This window comes from Salmo trutta, chromosome 15 (genome assembly GCF_901001165.1).
Source record: "Salmo trutta chromosome 15, fSalTru1.1, whole genome shotgun sequence".
Lineage (NCBI taxonomy): Eukaryota > Metazoa > Chordata > Actinopteri > Salmoniformes > Salmonidae > Salmo > Salmo trutta.
The window spans coordinates 45,987,141-46,006,733 of record NC_042971.1 but is presented as its reverse complement, the minus strand read 5'-3'; the positions used below and the strand labels follow the sequence as shown (position 1 = coordinate 46,006,733).

Sequence of the window (19,593 nt, the reverse complement as noted above, 5' to 3'; positions counted from 1 at the left end):
GCTAAAAAACAATCACTTTTGCATGTGAGAAAACACGCCCAGGCGAGATTAATCGAACCACCTCAATGTGTGCAAGGCAGAGAATGGGCTGGATGTGTAGAGGAATGTGGGTTCCAGTGCATTGCTGCATTCCTGACCACCCTTTTTGTGCTCCAGAATTCCCTGTCTGCAGACTAACCCATGATTATCCCCTCGATACACTACACCAGTGTTTACCAAACTCGGTCCTGGGGATCCCAGAGGGCGCACGTTTTGGTTTTTGCCCTAGCACTACACAGCCGATTCAAATAATGAACTTATCATAAAGCTTTACTTAAAATCAGCGGTGTAGTGCTAGGGCAAAAACCAAAACATGCACCCCCCTGGTTCCCCAGGACCGAGTTTGGGAAACACTGCACTACACACACCAATTCAGAGTTAATAATATATATCCTCAATTCACTAGTTTCTTGACAATTTCCAGAGGCACACTCATTAAACTCAAAATGCTACAAACAATAAGTCCCACTTCGGTCATTCTCAGACCAGGACTTTATCAGAATTCTTTTAAATAGACTAACAATGAGGTCCGCATCAACAGAGTAGTGGTTTGGTTTGGTCTGTAAATACAGTACCGATGGCATAGTTACATGATATTGAACAAACACTGCTCATACACGCTGGTTTACACTCCTTCACAGTCAAGTACTTTATTTGTATTAATGGTTTTTCTTTCTTTAAAAAAATCATTTCAATATACAACACCATTTTAGACGAGACAATGCTGTTTACAACTAATTTCCGCTCAGTTAGGGGTCATTCAGAACCTAGACAGGCAGACAGCAAGAGGACAATACAAGACAGGGAGAGAAAGTGAAAGAGGGACGCAAGGTAGAGAACTAGGGATATGAGAGGGTTAATTTGAGAGGGGTTTGGAAAGAGAAACTACAATTCTTAGTACAATGTAACAAAGAAAGCTAAATTAAAAGTCCCAAATAAAAAGTAAGTTAGAAAAACAAATAGGTCACTAGCACACGGTTGTCCCATCATTCATCCATGCAGTAAAGTCTTCAGGGAAGTAATGTACACGTCAGCTTTCTCTCTTCCAGTCTTTTTTCTTTCTTCCACCAAACAAAATGAGAAAAGAACAATATTGATACAGTCCTTGGGTCCAAGGGGCAGGCCTGAGGTATCTGTCACAGTCAGGATGAGAAGAGTTGAGCCCTGGGACCTGCCTCTTTTTTCCACTCCAGGGCATCTTTAACAGGCCATCTCCAGCCCCCTCCTTCAGCAATTCAGTTCAGATTCCTTCATGTCCAGGCCTCTGTCTTGAGGGAGCAGAGCAAGGGGAGGTGGGGCTTAGAGTGTGACCTAATAGACTCCACTCTGTGTGTGAGAGTATGTGTGTTCTTGTGATCTTCAGGAGGGGTAAGGGGAAGTGTGTTTGAGCACTGAATGGCCGATCGGGGAGGAATGACCCCTCCACATGAACACCAGGAGGACGACAGAGATGGTGCAAAGAGGATGATGGAGGAATGGGGAAGGGAGGGTGGGTCCTTTCCTTGACCTCTGACCCTGACACATTGACTTGGCAATCAGGACTGTCCTCGGACACACACACACACGCCACCGTGCCTGCCCTGCAGAGAGAGACGCACACACTCAGCACACTATTCATGTTATCTGGTAGGTGTATTAGATTTAGGTCAGTATTCCCGCCACCAAGCAAAACATGTTGGAGTTGTACATGAGCTGCAGAGCTTACCCAAACAAGTGTTGTAGACTGAAGATCAATAGAATAAATAGGATGGCTGGCTTAAAAAGGTAGAGTCAGCAACGCATAAAGTAAACAGAAATATAGAGCAGACTTAAAGGCTTTGGTCTCTGCATGCTCCGCAACTGCATCACACCCTCCATTCGAAGCCTCCGATCCCCTTTTCGGATCAAGCATAACTTGGCTTTTACGGAAATAATACGAATTGAGAGGCTGGTATGGACCCACAGCTATCATGCACAGATATTGTTTTACATCTTGCATCGCACCCATCTGAAATATCTGCAGTTCATCCTGCTGCTACTGGCAATGGCATATTGATGAGTGTCAACAAATAAGACACTCAGAAAAGCCAAATTCTATTTTTTGCGTGTGCACCCCATTTGCACTATTGATCCTGTTGGTGTGTCACTTCATTTACATGTCTGTAGGACAACATGCGTGTTAGGGATGAGTTCAAGTTTTTCAAAATGGATTAGTTGATGGTTGCTAGGGCTGATAGATTAATCTATTACATTTCAGATTATTTTTCATTTTTTTAACACATCCGGCAAAATAAAGTAAGACATAAGCGTGCATACTAGACATACGTCTTATCTATTGAAATGCCACATATTTTGAATCAGATCCAAATCTTGTTCATAAAAATCACAAATATTTTGTTTTCATCTCCAGTGTGTGTTAGTTCTAGTGAGTGTATGCAGGTGTGTACTCTACTGAATGTGTGCAAGTCATGAATACCTGCTATCTGGAGATGTATGTATACGTGCGAGAGGGCGACCGGCCCTCAGTCTGTCCATTGGTCGACACGTTCAGGAAATCCCAGATGAGGATGGTGTCGTCATGGGAACTGCTGATGATCTGGAACTCATCAAACTGTAGTCGGAATACACGCCCAGAATGCTCCTGAAAAACAACATTCATCAGTATCATCTACAATAACTATCCTTATAATCATTGCCACAATCGCCATGTTCTAGATCCAGGCTAGACTCACCACCAGTGTGCGCAGACAGAGGGTGCTGGCTGGGGCACGAGGATCCAGAGCAGCTTGCAGGTCCCATACTTTGATTTTACTACAAAGAAAGAACACAGACATACCATCTTAACAACATAATTTGAACAGCCCGCTACCAAAACCTACGGGCTCTCCTTCACCGCAGCCAACGTGAGTAAAACATTTAAACGTGTTAACCGTCGCAAGGCTGCCGGCCCAGACGGCATCCCCAGCCGCGTCCTCAGAGCATGTGCAGACCAGCTGGCTGGTGTGTTTACGGACATATTCAATCAATCCCTATCCCAGTCTGCTGTTCCCACATGCTTCAAGAGGGCCACCATTGTTCCTGTTCCCAAGAAAGCGAAGGTAACTGAGCTAAATGACTACCACCCTGTAGCACTCACTTCCGTCATCATGAAGTGCTTTGAGAGATTAGTCAAGGACCATATCACCTCCATCCTACCTGACACCCTAGACCCACTCCAATTTGCTTACTGCCCCAATCACCCTGCCCTAACCCATCTGGACAAAAGGAATATCTATCTAAGAATGCTGTTCATCGACTACAGCTCAGCATTTAACACCATAGTACCCTCCAAAATATTCATTAAGCTTGAGACCTTGGGTCTCGACCCCGCCCTGTGCAACTGGGTCCTGGACTTCCTGACGGGCCGCTCGACCCCGCTGATTCTCAACACTGGGGCCCCACAAGGGTGCGTTCTCAGCCCTCTCCTGTACTCCCTGTTCACCCATGACTGCGTGGCCATGCACGCCTCCAACTCAATCATCAAGTTTGCAGACGACACTACAGTGGTAGGCTTGATTACCAACAATGACGAGACGGCCTACAGGGAGAAGGTGAGGGCCCTCGGAGTGTGGTGTCAGGAAAATAACCTCACACTCAATGTCAACAAAACAAAGGAGATGATCGTGGACTTCAGGAAACAGCAGAGGGAGCAGCCCCCTATACACATCGACGAGACAGTAGTGGAGAAGGTGAAAAGTTGTGTACGCCGAGGAACTTACATCACGGACAAACTGAAATGGTCCACCCACACAGACAGTGTGGTGAAGAAGGCGCAGCAGCGCCTCAACCTCAGAAGGCTGAAGAAATTCGGCTTGTCACCAAAAACAAACTTTTACAGATGCACAATTGAGAGCATCCTGTCGGGCTGTATCACCGCCTGGTATGGCAACTGCGCCGCCCACAACTGTAAGGCTCTCCAGAGGGTAGTGAGGTCTGCACAACTCATCACCGGGAGCAAACTACCTGCCCTCCAGGACACCTACACCACCCGATGTCACAGGAAGGCCAAAAAGATCGTCAAGGACAACAACCACCCGAGCCACTGCCTGTTCACCCCCCTATCATCCAGAAGGCGAGGTCAGCACAGGTGCATCAAAGCGGGGACCGAGAGACTGAAAAACAGCTTCCATCTCAAGGCCATCAGACTGTTAAACAGCCATCACTAACATTGAGTGGCTGCTGCCAACATACTGACTCATCTCTAGCCACTTTAATAATGAAATAATTGATGTAATAAATGTATCACTAGTCACTTAAACAATGCCACTTTATATAATGTTTACATACCCTACATTACTCATCTCATATGTATATACTGTACTCTATACCATCTACTGCATCTTGCCTATGCCGTTCGGCCATCGCTCATTCATATATTTTTATGTACATATTCTTACTCATTCCTTTACACCTGTGTGTATAAGGTAGTTGTGAAATTGTTAGGTTAGATTACTTGTTAGATATTACTGCACAAGCATTTCGCGACACTTGCATTAACATCTGCTAACCATGTGTATGTGACAGAATTTGATTTGAACAACAGTCTCCCAAGTCTTGTCAGTGGATAATCTCATTCCCAGACACCTCTGCCCAAATGCGAAGAGTCTGGAGGACCAACGAGTCAAACTTGACCTTCGTTAGCCAATACAGAGAGCTGGGACATAGATTAAGCCAATGCCTACCACCCAATAATCTCCCACAACACCTTTACCCTAACCCTCCCCATGCGCTAGAGCACCACAAGACCAGAGCCTGCGGGACAGGTACAGGATGGCAACAACTGCCCGAGTAACACCAGGAACGCACAATCCCTCCATCAGTGCTCACTGTCAGAGAGGCTGGACTGAGGGCTTGTAGGCCTGTTGTAAGGCAGGTCCTCACCGTCAACAACGTCGCCTATGGGCACAAACCCACCGTTGCTGGACCAGACAGGACTGGCAAAAAGTGCTCTTCTCTGACGAGTCGCAGTATTGTCTCACCAGGGGTGATGGTCGGGTTCGCGTTTATCATTGAAGGCATGAGCGTTACACCGAGGCCTGTACTCTGAAGCGGGATCGATTTGGAGGGTCCGTCATGGTCTGGGGCCGTGTGTCACAGCATCATCCGACTGAGCTTGTTGTCATTGCAGGCAATCTCAATGCTGTGCATTACAGGGAAGACATCCTCCTCCCTCATGTGGTACCCTTCCTGCAAGACCGGAATGTCAGTGTTCTGCCATAGCCAGCGAAGAGCCCGGATCTCAATCACATTGAGCATGTCTGGGACCTGTTGGATCGGAGGGTGAGGGCTAGGGCCATTTCCCCCAGAAATGTCCGGGAACTTGCAGGTGGCTTGGTGGAAGAGTGTGGTAACATCTCACAGCAAGAACTAGCAAATCTGGTGCAGTCCATGAGGAGGAGATGCACTGCAGTACTTAATGCAGCTGGTGGCCACACCAGATAGTGACTGTTACTTTTGATTTTGACCCCCCCCCCCCCTTTGCTCAGGGACACATTATTCCATTTCTGTGGAACTTGTTCCATTTATGTCTCAGTTGTTGAATCTTGTTATGTTCATACAAATATTTACACATGTAAAATTTGATGAAAATAAACGCAGTTGACAGTGAGAGGACGTTTCTTTTTTTGCTGAGTTTATGAGATATATGCAATAGACTGGAGACAAAGTTATGTTACTGGATAAGCTGGAAAAGCCCTTACTCTGCCCTTTTAAAAAGTTTGACTAACAGCCTAACAGATTTATTATGATTAACTGGCCGAGACTGGGATTGAGATTGGGAGACCAAGAGTCAGATTAGCAGTGAGAGAATAACAAGGATAAACAATGGCCAAGTGCAGCATTAGTGAGGGAATAAAGCCATTCAGGGTCAGATCTCCATTAGTAGTGAGACATCAGCTCAGGCTAACGCCTGCCACAAAGGGATAAAGCCTCTCACCCATCGTAGGCTCCACTAACGATCCTTTTGTTGTCGAATCGAATGCAGCGGACCAACTCTTCATGGCCTTCCAATACGCGCAAACATGCCCCACACTCAATATCCCACAACCTGAGGAGAAAGAGAATCAGTGTTAGTTTAGTAACATTTGAGAGAACAGTCATGACAAATTATGTTCATCTCCAGATTACAGTTCTATAATAGACCAGTGTAACACACACAGCTGACAGATTTTGCCCTCATGAACAAACATACACACTCACCGGATAGTGTTGTCAGATGAGCCACTGACCACCAGTCGGTCTCTGTACTGCAGACAGGCAATGCCTCTCTTATGGCCGTTCAGCGTGCGAACAAACTCACACGTGCTGGTGCTCCACACCTGCAGGGGAGACAAGGCAAAACATGAGCGAACACACACAACCCCATGGGGCCAACACAAACAGGCATTTGGCTTACATAATCCTTCATGTGGACAAACTTCACATCTCTTGAAACCTCATCCTTCTGGTTTTACTTCATTAGAATGCATCTGTACTAGTCACTGTCTGGACACACACACTCACGTGTCAGAGAGTATGATACTGTGCTGCTGGATGAACACATTAACGTAAACATATACAGTACCAGTCAAAGGTTTGGACACACCTACTCATTCCAGGGCTTTTCTTTATTTTTACTCATTTATATATTGTAGAATAATAGTGAAGTCATCCAAACTATGAAATAACATGTGGAATCATGTAGTAACAAAAAATGTGTTAAACAAATCAAAATATATTTTGTATTTGAGATTCTTCAATGTAGCCACCTTTTGCCTTAATGACAGCTTTACACTGTTGGCATTCTCTCAACCAGCTTCACCTGGAATGCTTTTCTAACAGTCTTGAAGGAGTTCCCACATATGCTGAGCACTTGAGGGCTGCTTTTCAATCCCTCGGCGGTCCAACTCATCCCAAACCATCTCAATTGGGTTGAGGTCAGGGGATTGTGGAGGCCAGGTCATCTGATGCAGCACTCCATCATGCTCCTTCTTGGTCATATAGCCCTTAGACAGGAGGTGTGTTGGGTCATTGTCCTGTTGAAAAACAAATTATAGACGTGTTTCTTGTCCCAAGCAAGTCTCTTGTCCTCATTTGTATTTATTATGGATCCCTATTAGCTGCTGCCAAAGCAACAGCTACTCTTCCTAGGGTCCAGCAAAATTAAGGCAGTTTATACAATAAAAAAAACAATACATTCACAACACAGTGTGCCCTCAGGCCCCAACCACATGTCTACAGTACTAAATCCATGTGTATGTATAGTGTGTATGTGCCAATGTTTGTGTTGCTTCAAAGCCCCCGCTTTTCCATAAGGTGTTTTTAAAAATATGTTTTCTAATTTTACTGCTTGTGTCAGTTACTTGATGTGGAATAGAGTTCCATGTAGTCATGGCTCTATGTAGTAGTGTGTGCCTTCCAGAGTCTGGACTTGGGGACTGTGAAGTGACCTCTTGTGGCATGTCTCGTGGGGTATGCATGGGTGTCCGAGCTGTGTACCAGTAGTTTAGACAGACAGCTCGGTGCATTCAACATCAAAACCTCTCATAAATAAAGCTAGCGATGAAGTCAATCTCTCCTCCACTTCAGCCAGGAGAGACTGACATGCATATTATTAATATTAGCTCTGAGCACATCCAAGGGCCAGCCGTGCTGCCCTGTTCTGAGCCATTTGCAATTTTCCTAAGTCCTTATTTGTGGCACCTCACCACACAACTGAACAGTAGTCAAGGTGCGACAAAACTAGGGTCTGAAGGACCTGCCTTGTTAAGAAGGCAGAGCATGGCTTTATTATAGACAGACTTCTCCCAATCTTAGCTACTACTGCATCAATATGTTTTGACCATGCCAGTTTACCATCTAGGGTTACTCCAAGCAGTTTAGCTCAATTTCCACATTATTTATTACAAGATTTAGTTGAGGTTCAGGGTTTAGTGAGTGTTTGGTTCCAAATACAATGCTTTTAGTTTTAGAAATATTTAGGACTAACTTATTCCTTGCCACCCACTCTGAAACTAACTGCCGCTCTTTGTTGAGTGTTGCAGTCATTTCAGTCGCTGTAGTAGCTGACGTGTATAGTGTTGTCATCCGCATACATAGGCTTTACTAAACAGCTACCCTGGGGAATTCCTGATTCTAACTGAATTATATTTGAGAGGCTTCCATTAAAGAACACCCTCTGTTCTTTTAGACAAGTAACTATTTATCCACATTCTAGCAGGGGGTGTAAAGCCATAAAACAAGTTTTTCCAGCAGCAGATTATGATCGATAATGTCAAAAGCTGCACTGAAGTCTAACAAGACAGCCCCCCCAATCATTTTATCATCAATTTCTCTCAGCTAATCATCAGTCATTTGTGTAAGTGCTGTGCTTGTTTTGTGTCCTTACCTATAAGCATGCTGAAATTGTCGTCAATTTGTTTACTGTGAAATAGCATTGTATCTGGTCAAACAGATTTTTCCCCAGAAGTTTACTAAGGGTTGGTAACAGGCTGATTGGTTGGCTATTTGAGCCAGTAAATGGGGCTTTACTGTTCTTGGGTAGCGGAATGACTTCAGCTTCCCCCCAGGCCTGAGGTTACATGCGCTCTAGTAGGCTTAAATTGAAGATGTGGCAAATAGGAGTGGCAATATCATCTGCTATTATCCTTAGTAATTTTCCATCCAGATTGTCAGACCCCAGTGGCTTGTCATTGTTGATAGACAACAATTTTCACATTTTCCACACTGACTTTACGGAATTCAAAAGTACAATTCTTGTCTTATATAATTTGGTCCAATATACTTGGATGTGTAGTGTCAGCGTTTGTTGCTGGCATGTCATCCCTAAGTTTGCTTATCATGCCAATGAAAAAGTAATTCAAGTAGTTTGCAATATCAGTGGGCTTTGTGATGAATGAGCCATCTGATCCAATGAATGGAGCAGAGTGGCTTTCCCCCCCAAAAACATGTAATTCTTCTTCTTAAGGCTAGGGGGCAGTATCCTGAATTTCCAGATGACTGATGTGCCCAAAGTAAACTGCCTGTTACTCAGGCCCTGAAGCTGGGATATGCATATAATTGGTAGAATTGGATAGAAAACACTGAAGTTTCTAAAACTGTTAAAATATTGTATGCGAGTATAACAGAACTGATATGGCTGGTGAAAACCGAGGAAAATCCATCCAGAGTTTTTTTTCTTTTTTGGAGGAGGTCACAGGCCTTTTCAATGCAAGCCTATGGGATATACAAAAACAATAGCTCCAGGATTGCAGTTCCTATGGGTTCCACTAGACGTCAGTCTTTAGAGGGTTTCAGGCTTGTTTATTGAAAAAAAGAACAAGTTGTTGTAGTTTATCCAAGGTGTTCTCAACAGGAAAGGTAGGCTTTTGGCAAGCGTGAATGAGGGCGCGCTCTTCGTTATTTTCCTTTTCTATTGAACACTGTTTATTCCGTCTGAAATATTATCGTTTATTTACATATTAGGGTACCTGAGGATTGATTAGAAACATTGTTTGACTTGTTTGGATGAAGTTCACCGGTAGCTTTTTGGATTCCTTTGTATGCATGTTGAAGGAGTAGATTGCTGAAATCAATAGCGCCAACTAATCTGACTTTTTTGGATATAAAGAAGGACTTTATCGAACATTCATTGTGTAGCTGGGACCCTTGGGATTGCAAACAGAGGAAGATCTTCAAAAAGGTAAGTGATTTATTTTATCGCCATTTGTGATTTTTGTGAAGCCGGTGCTGGTTGAAAAAATATTTGTGGGGTGCTGTCCTCAAATAATCGCATGGTATGCTTTCGCCGTAAAGCCTTTTTGAAATCTGACAAAGCAGTTGGATTAACAAGAAGTTAAGCTTTTAAATGATGTAAGACTTGCATGTTCATGAATGTTTAATATTTTGATTTTCTTATTTTGAATTTGGCGCTCTGCAATTTCACCGGATGTTGTCACAGGTGGACCACTAGCGGTCCGCAATCCCTAAGAGGTGCCCCAAAGCTTTTTACTATCAATCTTTATATAATTTATTTGTTTCAGTGTCGTTTTCTTTTTATTTAGTTCAGTCACATGATTTCTTCAACTTGCAGTACGTTTGCCAATCAGTTGGGCTGCCAGACTTAACTGCCATAACTTTTGCCTCATCCCTCTTAACCATACAATTATTCAATTCCTCATCAATACAAGGGGATTTAACAGTTTTTACAGTCATTTTCTTAACGGGTGCATGCTTATTAGTAACTGAAATAAGTTGTTTCATAAATGCGTCAAGAGCAGCGTCTGGTTGATCCTCTTTACACACACAGACCAGCAAATATTATTTACATCATCAACATACGAATCACTACAAAACTTATTGCATGACCTCATATATACTATATTAGGCCCAGCCTTTGGAACTTTGGTTTTCCTAGATATGGCTATTATATTGTGATCACTACATCCAATGGATTTGGATACTGCTTTAAAGCAAATATCTGCAGCGTTAGAAAGATGTGATCAATACATGTTGATGATTTAATTCCTGTGCTGTTTGTAACTTCTATGGTAGGTTGACTGACAACCTGATCCAGGTTGCGGGCACTGGTTACAGTTTGAATTTTTTTCCCTGAGTGGACAGCTTGCTGATAGCCAGTCGATATTTATTTTTAAAAAAAGAAAAGGAAAAAAATCACCCAGAAAATATACATCTCTGTTGATATCACATGCATTTCACACATATTATCCAGATACTGACTGATAGCACTTGGTGGTCTATAGCAGCTTCCCACAATAATGGGCTTTAAGTGAGGCAGATTAACCTGTAGCCATATTACGTTACAAGAATGTGGTTCTGAATATAGACCGCAACACCGCCTCGTTGGCATTTCTGTCTTTTCGGTAGATATTATAACCATGTATTGGTACCACTGTATCAAAGGTATTATCTAAGTGAGTTTTAGAGAGTCAGAATATGAATGTCCTCTGTTACAAGCAAGTTATTGACTTCATGGACCTTGTTTCTTAGGCTACATATGTTAATATGGGCTATTTTTAGTGGGAAGCTTATCAGAGGTAGACTTACTCATGTTATTTACATTGGAGTTGATAGTGCAGGGTGAGCTGCATAAAGTGGTCTACCTACTATTGCATACTGCCTCAGTGCTAACAGTAACTCGTTTATAGGCTCATGATTACTGCTTACAATAGCTGTAGGATAAACTGATGTATCAGTGCAATTAGGGGTACATAAATTAAGTTACTTACATTGTGTTTGCCAATGCCCCTAAGATCATGTACATTTGATGCAGCATTATGACGACTCATTGTCACAATGGTAGGGATTAACTGAACAAGTCTTGGATCATTTACCAGTCATTGTTTCTACGCAGCCTTGAAATGCGTGGACAGAGTCCTGGAGCCAAGATGATTTAGATACTCTACAGGAATGACGGAGTTTATCTTATGTTTCCAGAAGGTGTCCAAGTTATCAATAAAACTGACTCCAGCAGAGCTACAGTAGTCTGTTAGCCAGATGTGTAATGCTAGCAGTCTGCTGAATTTTTCACACTTGCTGCCCAACAATGGTACTGGACCTGAAATTATTGGCCGTTTTTTTTTTTAAGAGTCTTTTAAAGCTAAAATCAGTTATTTAAAATCAATTTTCAAATGTTCCGAGCTAGTCCTCCTGATGTCGTTTGACTCCACATGGACTACGACAGTGTCAGCTCCTGGCATCTGCGGTAGAACAGTCGGAAGCAGCCTTGTTATGTCCTGTACTCGTGCTCCTGGGTAGCACAGGGTTTTTGCCATAGAGTTGCCTACGATGACGTTGAATGGGCCGGTCTCTCAGGCAGCCTCCCGGTCTGGTGAGGCAGGGAGCTCCGAGGATCTGAACCCGAGGTAGAAGCCACCGGAGAGGGAGACAGAACAGAGGATGAAGGTAACTCCGGATCCAATCTTGATTGGGAAGCCACCAAGGACGAAGGCGCCGGAACCTGAGGCGAAACTGTTTCTGGTCTGTGTCAGTTCCGGGCTCAACATCTACATGTAGACCCCTGTTGCCAGAGGACGCCTTCTTCAACTTCCACAGCGAGTGACGTACCTCCATGGCTGGCTGGTTGGGTCGAGAACAGTTCCGTTCTCAAAGGAAGGTGGAGACCCCGTCAGGGATGGAACCCTGCCGAGCACCGGCCAGTCGGCTGTAGAGAGCCGACAACAGCGAAACGTTCACCAGACCAGAGCAGCATTCGTCTACTGGGGTGGAAGAAAAATAAAAAGTAGGTGTGTGTGGGTTCCCAATTAGCTTATGTAGGTTTGCTACTTGCTTGCTAAGAGTAGCTACTTCGCTCCTGTATTCCTCCACAAGCAAGCAGTTGCTACATTGAAAGTCAGCATGGTCCACATTGTCCCGGAACAAAGCAAAGTAAACACAGCCCCTGTAACGTTGGAAACGTTCAATAGCGGCCTCCATTTGAGGCCGCGGAGCCAACTAGGCTAGCTGGGCTTTCGTGTCTCTCTCCCTATACGGAATCTGGCAGGATCCTGGGACAGATAGCAGCGCTCACAGCAATTTAGCACAACAGAGCCCCAGGTTTCAAAATAAAATAAAAGTATAGAAAAGCACTGTCAGCTTTAAAACCGAGGTCGTTAGTTCAGGTTTCAGCTTTCGACAGCGTGTAACAACAAAAAACATGTTGCGCTCTGATGACGTAGTGTCCTTTAGTAGTGGTTTCTTTGCAGCAATTCAACCATGAAGGCCTTATTCACACTGTCTCCTGTGAACAGTTGATGTTGAGATGTGTCTGTTACTTGAACTCTGAAGCATTTATTTGGCCTCCAATTTCTGAGGTTGGTAACTAAATTAACTTATCCTGCAGAAGAGGTAACTCTGGGTCTTCCGTTCCTGTGGCAGTCCTCATGAGAGCCAGTTTCATCATAGCGCTTGATGGTTTTTGCGACTGCACTTGAAGAAATTGTCAAAGTTCTAGAAATTTTCCGGATTGACTGACCTTCATGTCTTAAAATAATAATGGACTGTCGTTTCTCTTTGCTTTGAGCGGTTCTTGCCATAATATGGACTTGGTCTTTTACCAAATAGTGCCATCTTCTGTATACCACCCCTACCTTGTTACAACACAACTGATTGGCTCAAACGCATTAAGAAGAAAATAAACTCCACAAATTAACAAGGCACACCTGTTAATTGAAATGCATTCCAGATGATTACCTCATGAAGCTGTTTAAGAAAAAGCCAAGAGTACACAAAGCTGTTAAGGCAAAGGGTGGCTACCTTGAAGAATATAAAATATATTTTGATTTAACACTTTTTTTGGTTACTATATGATTCCATAGTTTTGATGTCTTCACTATTATTCTACAATGTAAAATTTGTAAAAAGAAAAGTAAAACCCCTGGAATGAGTAGGTGTCCAAACTTTTGACTGGTACTGTAGGTATAATAGTAATACCCATATTTTGGGTGTAGAGTAACTCACTCTCCCAAACGCACACAAATTGCAGTCCCTCAATTATTTATTGGGGAAATGTTTTCAGAGCACTGGGACGTTGTGTGTGGGAGGCAGCGCAGTACGGAATGCCTTGGCCCGTCTCCCAGGGCGATGGGTGGGCTAACTAGGGTCTCTTTGTTCCTGGCTGCCCACAAATCCACTGTCTGGAAGACAGAGGCAAGCAGGTACAGGGCCGGAGCTGGGACTAAGACTAGGGTTGTGGCTGAGACTGGGGATGGGGCTGAGGTGAGGAGACAGGCCCACAGTTTGGCCCAAAGAGGAGAGACGTCAGCTCTGAAATCTGGGTTTAGTCAGTGCTTCCCACAGCATGCATCACACGGTGGGCTAACTCCTCTATACTGTACTCTGCTAGACACGTCACAGAACAACTGAACTCAACTAGAATGAGAGGATTTGGTAGGTTTGGGTAGGAGGCTCTTCATAGGCATGGCTGGCTTTTTATTCAAGTATCTTCGGTGAATGAATGATGACAAGCAGTGATGGGGAAGGTAACTAGCTTTGGATTAAAACAGCCATGCTCATACAGAGCAGGGGGAAGAACTAAAGCCCCCCATCAATTTAACTTACAGGAAGTACCATACACACTATATGACAAGCCAAAAAAATGAAAGCCTGGTTAAATATAAGGCAGGATGTGCAGTCAGTAGACTCTGAACCATACAAAACTAGTGGCTTTAGCAGAGTGCTGGAGGATCACTAAGACACATGAACAGGGTTGACGCCAAACGGTTGTCTTTGCAAGATCTGCAACATTTACTGGCCGAACAAGATCTCTAAAGCATGTAAGACAGGGTGTAAAAATATGGCTGTTGAGATCAAGATGCACAGGATCCATTGGGTTGGACAGGTGCTGAGGATGTCTCAAGAAAGGATCCATAAAGTAGCGCACAAATGGACACCAACTGTAAAATACAAGGAAGGCAGACCAAAAAATGTGGCGACAGACAGTGGTGGCTGAGCTGGATCTCTCAGGGGACCCAAGCTATAGCAAGAGACTGTAGTGGCAGAGATCGAGGTCTTAGGTCCCAATACGGACGAAGAAGACCAAGTCTTGTGTCACCGCAAAAGTACTAGAACATATGCTTGTTGAGATGGTGACATGCTTGAGGCTCTAGTGAGCTGACCCTGGGTGTTCGGGGCAAACTTGCCTTGATGGTACGGTCACCGGACGCTGACACGATGTACTTGTCATCGAAGTCCACCACATTGACCGCTGCTCTGTGGCCGACCAGAACGCGGCGCAGACTGATGTCGGTGGGTGAGGCCATGTCCCACACGGCAATGGAACGGTCCTTAGAGCACGTCACCATCAGACCGTTACAGAACCGCAAGTGGAGGACCGCCTCATTGTGGTGGATCAGAGTGTTCAGCACCTCCCCAGTGTTCACATCCCACACCCTGAGACGGAGAGAAATCATCAATATCAAACACAATATACGACATGCATATGCCACTCTTCTCTTCGATAAAACAAGTTTTGGAGCTTCCTGGAGCACAGGTAAGAGGGCAGAGGACAACAGCAGAAGAGAGGGAGTGGTGCTGACCTGACAGTGGAGTCTGAGGAGCCGGTGACGATGACCCGCTCATCATACTGCAGGCACAACACTGAGCCTGTATGACCCGTCAGGATCTTCAGACACTCCAAAGACTGCTTATCCCAGATCTACACAGACAAGGCGGTGAGACATTTTTATCCCAAAATATGATCTATAAAAAATTGACTAGACGTTGCAATGACACTTTGTAAGGGACTGTGTTCAAAATATGGATCTTGTTTTCAAAATATCCAGTAGGCATTAGAATATTTCCCCCCCTTCAGTCAAGAATAAACAGGAACACCAACCTTAATGGAGTTGTCTCGGAGGCCGCTGATGATCTTGTCGTCGTCATACTGCAGACAGTAAACCCCCTTACTGTTCTCTGAGCGACACTGGATCCGCTGCAGATTGTGCCGACCACACCTCCAGTTAGCCTCGATCGTCTGCGTGGAGGGAGAGGGGCGTGGAGCCAGGTCAGTGAATGGGAAACACAGGAAAGATCAGTGAGAGTAAGGTTAATGAGAGTGGGCAAGGGGGGCAGCAGCAGAACTCACCTCTATGTCCTGGATGATTTTGGGGTAAAGGGAGCGGTAGTAGGAGTTTGGTGGGACTTCTGTGGTTCGATTTTTGAACAGGTACTTCTCCCTAGGAGAGAGAACACATTCACTATGATTTTATTTTTTTTAAATGCACAAATACATTCATCTCAACAACATCAATTGTCTTTTTCTAAGGTGAGGACACTTGGATACAGTTTTGGAAACAGTCTATCATGTAGGTTCTTGAGAACAAATGGAAAGATAGTAATCCATGGTGGCCCAGCCAGTGGTCCCAGTCCGCACTCACCACTGGTGCCTCTCTGACAGGCCTTTCCAGAGGGGGTCTGTACGGACCATACGCTCTATGAGTTTCTTCCAGAGCATGCCCTCTGAGATGACCCTCTGCCACTCCTTACACACCAGCTCTGCCGAGCAGAGAGAACGCGCATCCAAGAACGACAGGATGTTCTCCGCTATGTGGTCCAGACCCTGAGCTATAAGCACAAGGAGAGACAACACAGTGCAACACAGTTTAACACAACGATTAGAAGTACGTGTGTATTGTGAATGTTTGGATGAACTGAGTGTGTAAAGCGGTTTCCCTTGGAGCATGCACTGGTGCTTCGGTGATATATTATGTGTTTGTGAATTCATTTGGGGCGTTAAATACAATTATCTGTTGAAATTCTTTAGAGTGATTATTATTTTTTACTTTTAATCCCATCCATTTTTTTCCCACCCAAAAGTCTGTTTCCACACGGACCCTTTTAAGCGCAACACAATGCACTCTGTCCTCTTCGTTGGCAGTAGCTACAGTCTCTTGTGGTGCTAAAACATCCACTATGTGCGCAGCTTTGAGTAACACATTTGAAGGAAAACCTACAGAAAGTTCAACCATAAAACACATTCACAAGCATTTCTTTAGATAACAGGGGGAAAAAAAATCATTTGTACAGAAGTAACTAGTTAGTTATGCTAATGTTAGCTAGCTACCTAACCAAACGAGAATGGTTAGAATACCATGGCTGAATGCCTCTAGAGCTTCAACTCTATGTCACATGATTTTAAAAATCAGAACTTAACATTCCATTTAGCTACAGTTTTTGTTGTAGTTCTCAGGTCAAGTTTTAAGCAACTTGTTCCAATACTAGTAGCAGGCAGCAGCTTGACTAGTTCATGTTGAAGAACATGGATGAGAAGTAGCCAAGACTAGATCTAATAGTGGTATATTTTTCATCAACCTGGCTGATCTACTGTCTTAGAAGAGTTTATTTTCTGTTTTCTTCCCTTATAATCCAAATAGGTAATACCTACAAACCAACGTGATTTAAAATGGAAACATCTTTAATGAAGGTCAAATTTGAACAATAAAACATGTGATTAATCGTAGTTGACTACAGAAAACCATGGGATTAACTCAATTATTTGAATCGTTTAACAGCCCTGGCTATAATATGGTAATGCTAACAACGCAATATCAAAACTGCAGTGTGTACCAAGCCCATTCATAGACGCCAACTACCTTTATTCACGAAGGTATCTTCTAGCTGTTTTTTTTTTTGTTAAGAGCCTGAACGTTAACACACATCACGTACGATAAGGTTTTGGAAACATAAGGAATGCATCTTTCATATCAGCATGAAATAAATGTTCTAAAAACAAACGGTTAAATTACTACTAGGGCTGTCCCAGACTTAAAAAAATGCATATATTTCCATATACAGTGGGGGGGGGGAGTATTTGATCCCCTGCTGATTTTGTACGTTTGCCCACTTACAAAGAAATGATCAGTCTATAATTTTAATGGTAGGTTTATATGAACAGTGAGAGACAGAATAACCACCAAAAAAATCCAGAAAAACGCATGTCAAAAATGTTAGAAAATGATTTCCATTTTAATGAGGGAAATAAGTATTTGACCCCTCTGCAAAACATGACTTAGTACTTGGTGGCAAAACCCTTGTTGGCAATCACAGAGGTCAGACGTTTCTTGTAGTTGGCCACCAGGTTTGCACACATCTCAGAGGGATTTTGTCCCACTCTTCTTTGCATATCTTCTCCAAGTCATTAAGGTTGAGGCTGACGTTTGGCAACTCAAACCTTCAGCTCCCTCCACAGATTTTCTATGGGATTAAGGTCTGGAGACTGGCTAGGCCACTCCAGGACCATAATGTGCTTCTTCTTGAGCTACTCCTTTGTTGCCTTGGCCGTGTGTTTTAGGTCATTGTCATGCTGGAATACCCATCCACGACCCATTTTCAATGCCCTGGCTGAGGGAAGGAGGTTCTCACCCAAGATTTGACAGTACATGGCCCCGTCCAATGATGCGGTGAAGTTGTCCTGTCCCCTTAGCAGAAAAACACCCCCAAAGCATAATGTTTCCACCTCCATGTTTGATGGTGGAGATGGTGTTCTTGGGGTCATAGGCAGCATTCCCCTTCCTCCAAACACTGCGAGTTGAGTTGATGCCAAAGACCTCCATTTTGGTCTCATCTGACCACAACACTTTCACCCAGTTGTCCTCTGAATCATTCAGATGTTCATTGGCAAACTTCAGACGGGCATGTATATGTATTCTTGAGCAGGGGGACCTTGCGGGCGCTGCAGGATTTCAGTCCTTCACGGCGTAGTGTGTTACCAATTGTTTTCTTGGTGACAATGGTCCCAGCTGCCTTGAGATCATTGACAAGATCCTCTTGTGTAGTTCTGGGCTGATTCCTCACCGTTCTCATGATCATTGCAACCCCACGAGGTGAGATCTTACATGGAGCCCCAGGCCGAGGGATATTGACAGTTCTTTTGTGTTTCTTCCATTTGCGAATAATCGCACTAAAATGTTGTCACCTTCTCACTAAGCTGCTTGGCGATGGTCTCGTAGCCCATTCCAGCCTTGTGTAGGTCTACAATCTTGTCCCTGACATCCTTGGAGAGCTCTTTGGTCTTGGCCATTGTGGAGAGTTTGGAATCTGATTGATTGATTGCTTCTGTGGACAGGTGTCTTTTTTTACCGGTAACAAGCTGCGGTTAGGAGCACTCCCTTTAAGAGTGTGCTCCTAATCTCAGCTCGTTAGCTGTATAAAAAGACACCTGGGAGCCAGAAATCTTTCTGATTGAGAGGGGGTCAAATACTTATTTCCCCCATTAAAATGCAAATCAATTTATAACATTTTTGACATGCGTTTTTCTGGATATTTTTGTTGTTATTCTGTCTCTCACTGTTCAAATAAACCTACCATTAAAATTATAGACTGATCCTTTCTTTATCAGTGGGAAAACGTACAAAATCAGCAGGGGATCAAATACTTTTTCCCCCCTCACTGTATGTATGTATGTATGTATGTATGTATGTATGTATGTATGTATGTATGTATGTATGTATGTATACACACAATGTGTTTTCAGAAAATCAGCTAGATGCACTGAGCTTGTCTGGTGCTCTCAGCTTATGGTTTGATACCTCAAGGAGGGCACCAGAGATCTCGATAACCAGAAGAAAAAAAAAAAAAACTGAACTATTCACTATTCTCCTCCCCCTCCTGCTGGCTTTCACAGATTCTGCCATTACTCTCCTGAAATTGCCAGTAGTGCAGCAACCTTTCTCATGTGGAATGCCAATTTGTACCAGTCTGCGTGACAGTTATGGTTTTCATTATGCACATTTTCATGAAACAGATTTAAAATGTATAATGTCTTCATATCGAAAAATCATTGTCATGTGGTTAATCAATATTCAATCAACTATAAACCTAAAAAGTTACTTATATTGACAACTATGTAAAAATAGCTTACATAAAGCCAACAAATAATTGCAGCCTGCAGGTAGAACATATCCTGATAAAAATAAAATATCCTATAAATCACATTGTTGCAGACAGGCCATGTCTAGCCAAACTTGAAACATTGTATCAACTTAGTTCAGGGCCAAAGCTTGCAACATTGTATAAAATATTCTGGGCCCTCAAAGTTCCCTGCACCAGTGAGCTCCGGACAGA

General features: G+C 43.6%; 1 protein-coding gene across 2 annotated transcripts in view; it reads right to left on the bottom strand.

Annotated features, from left to right (window-relative positions):
* Nucleotides 1-19,593, bottom strand: part of LOC115149144 (F-box/WD repeat-containing protein 11) — a 51,384-nt gene that overhangs the window by 15,234 nt on the left and 16,557 nt on the right. The window contains exons 4-13 of one of the 2 annotated variants that reach the window (XM_029691698.1): nucleotides 15,909-16,095; nucleotides 15,617-15,707; nucleotides 15,368-15,505; nucleotides 15,069-15,187; nucleotides 14,673-14,922; nucleotides 6,256-6,374; nucleotides 5,993-6,103; nucleotides 2,751-2,829; nucleotides 2,495-2,659; nucleotides 664-1,619 (exon numbers count right to left, since the gene is read on the bottom strand). In XM_029691698.1, the coding sequence (XP_029547558.1) occupies nucleotides 2,498-2,659; nucleotides 2,751-2,829; nucleotides 5,993-6,103; nucleotides 6,256-6,374; nucleotides 14,673-14,922; nucleotides 15,069-15,187; nucleotides 15,368-15,505; nucleotides 15,617-15,707; nucleotides 15,909-16,095 (1,256 nt within the window). In that variant the 3' untranslated portion in view covers nucleotides 664-1,619; nucleotides 2,495-2,497. Of the gene's footprint in view, nucleotides 1-663; nucleotides 1,620-2,494; nucleotides 2,660-2,750; nucleotides 2,830-5,992; nucleotides 6,104-6,255; nucleotides 6,375-14,672; nucleotides 14,923-15,068; nucleotides 15,188-15,367; nucleotides 15,506-15,616; nucleotides 15,708-15,908; nucleotides 16,096-19,593 lie in introns of those variants that run through there. The other variant, XM_029691699.1, reaches the window with a different exon arrangement.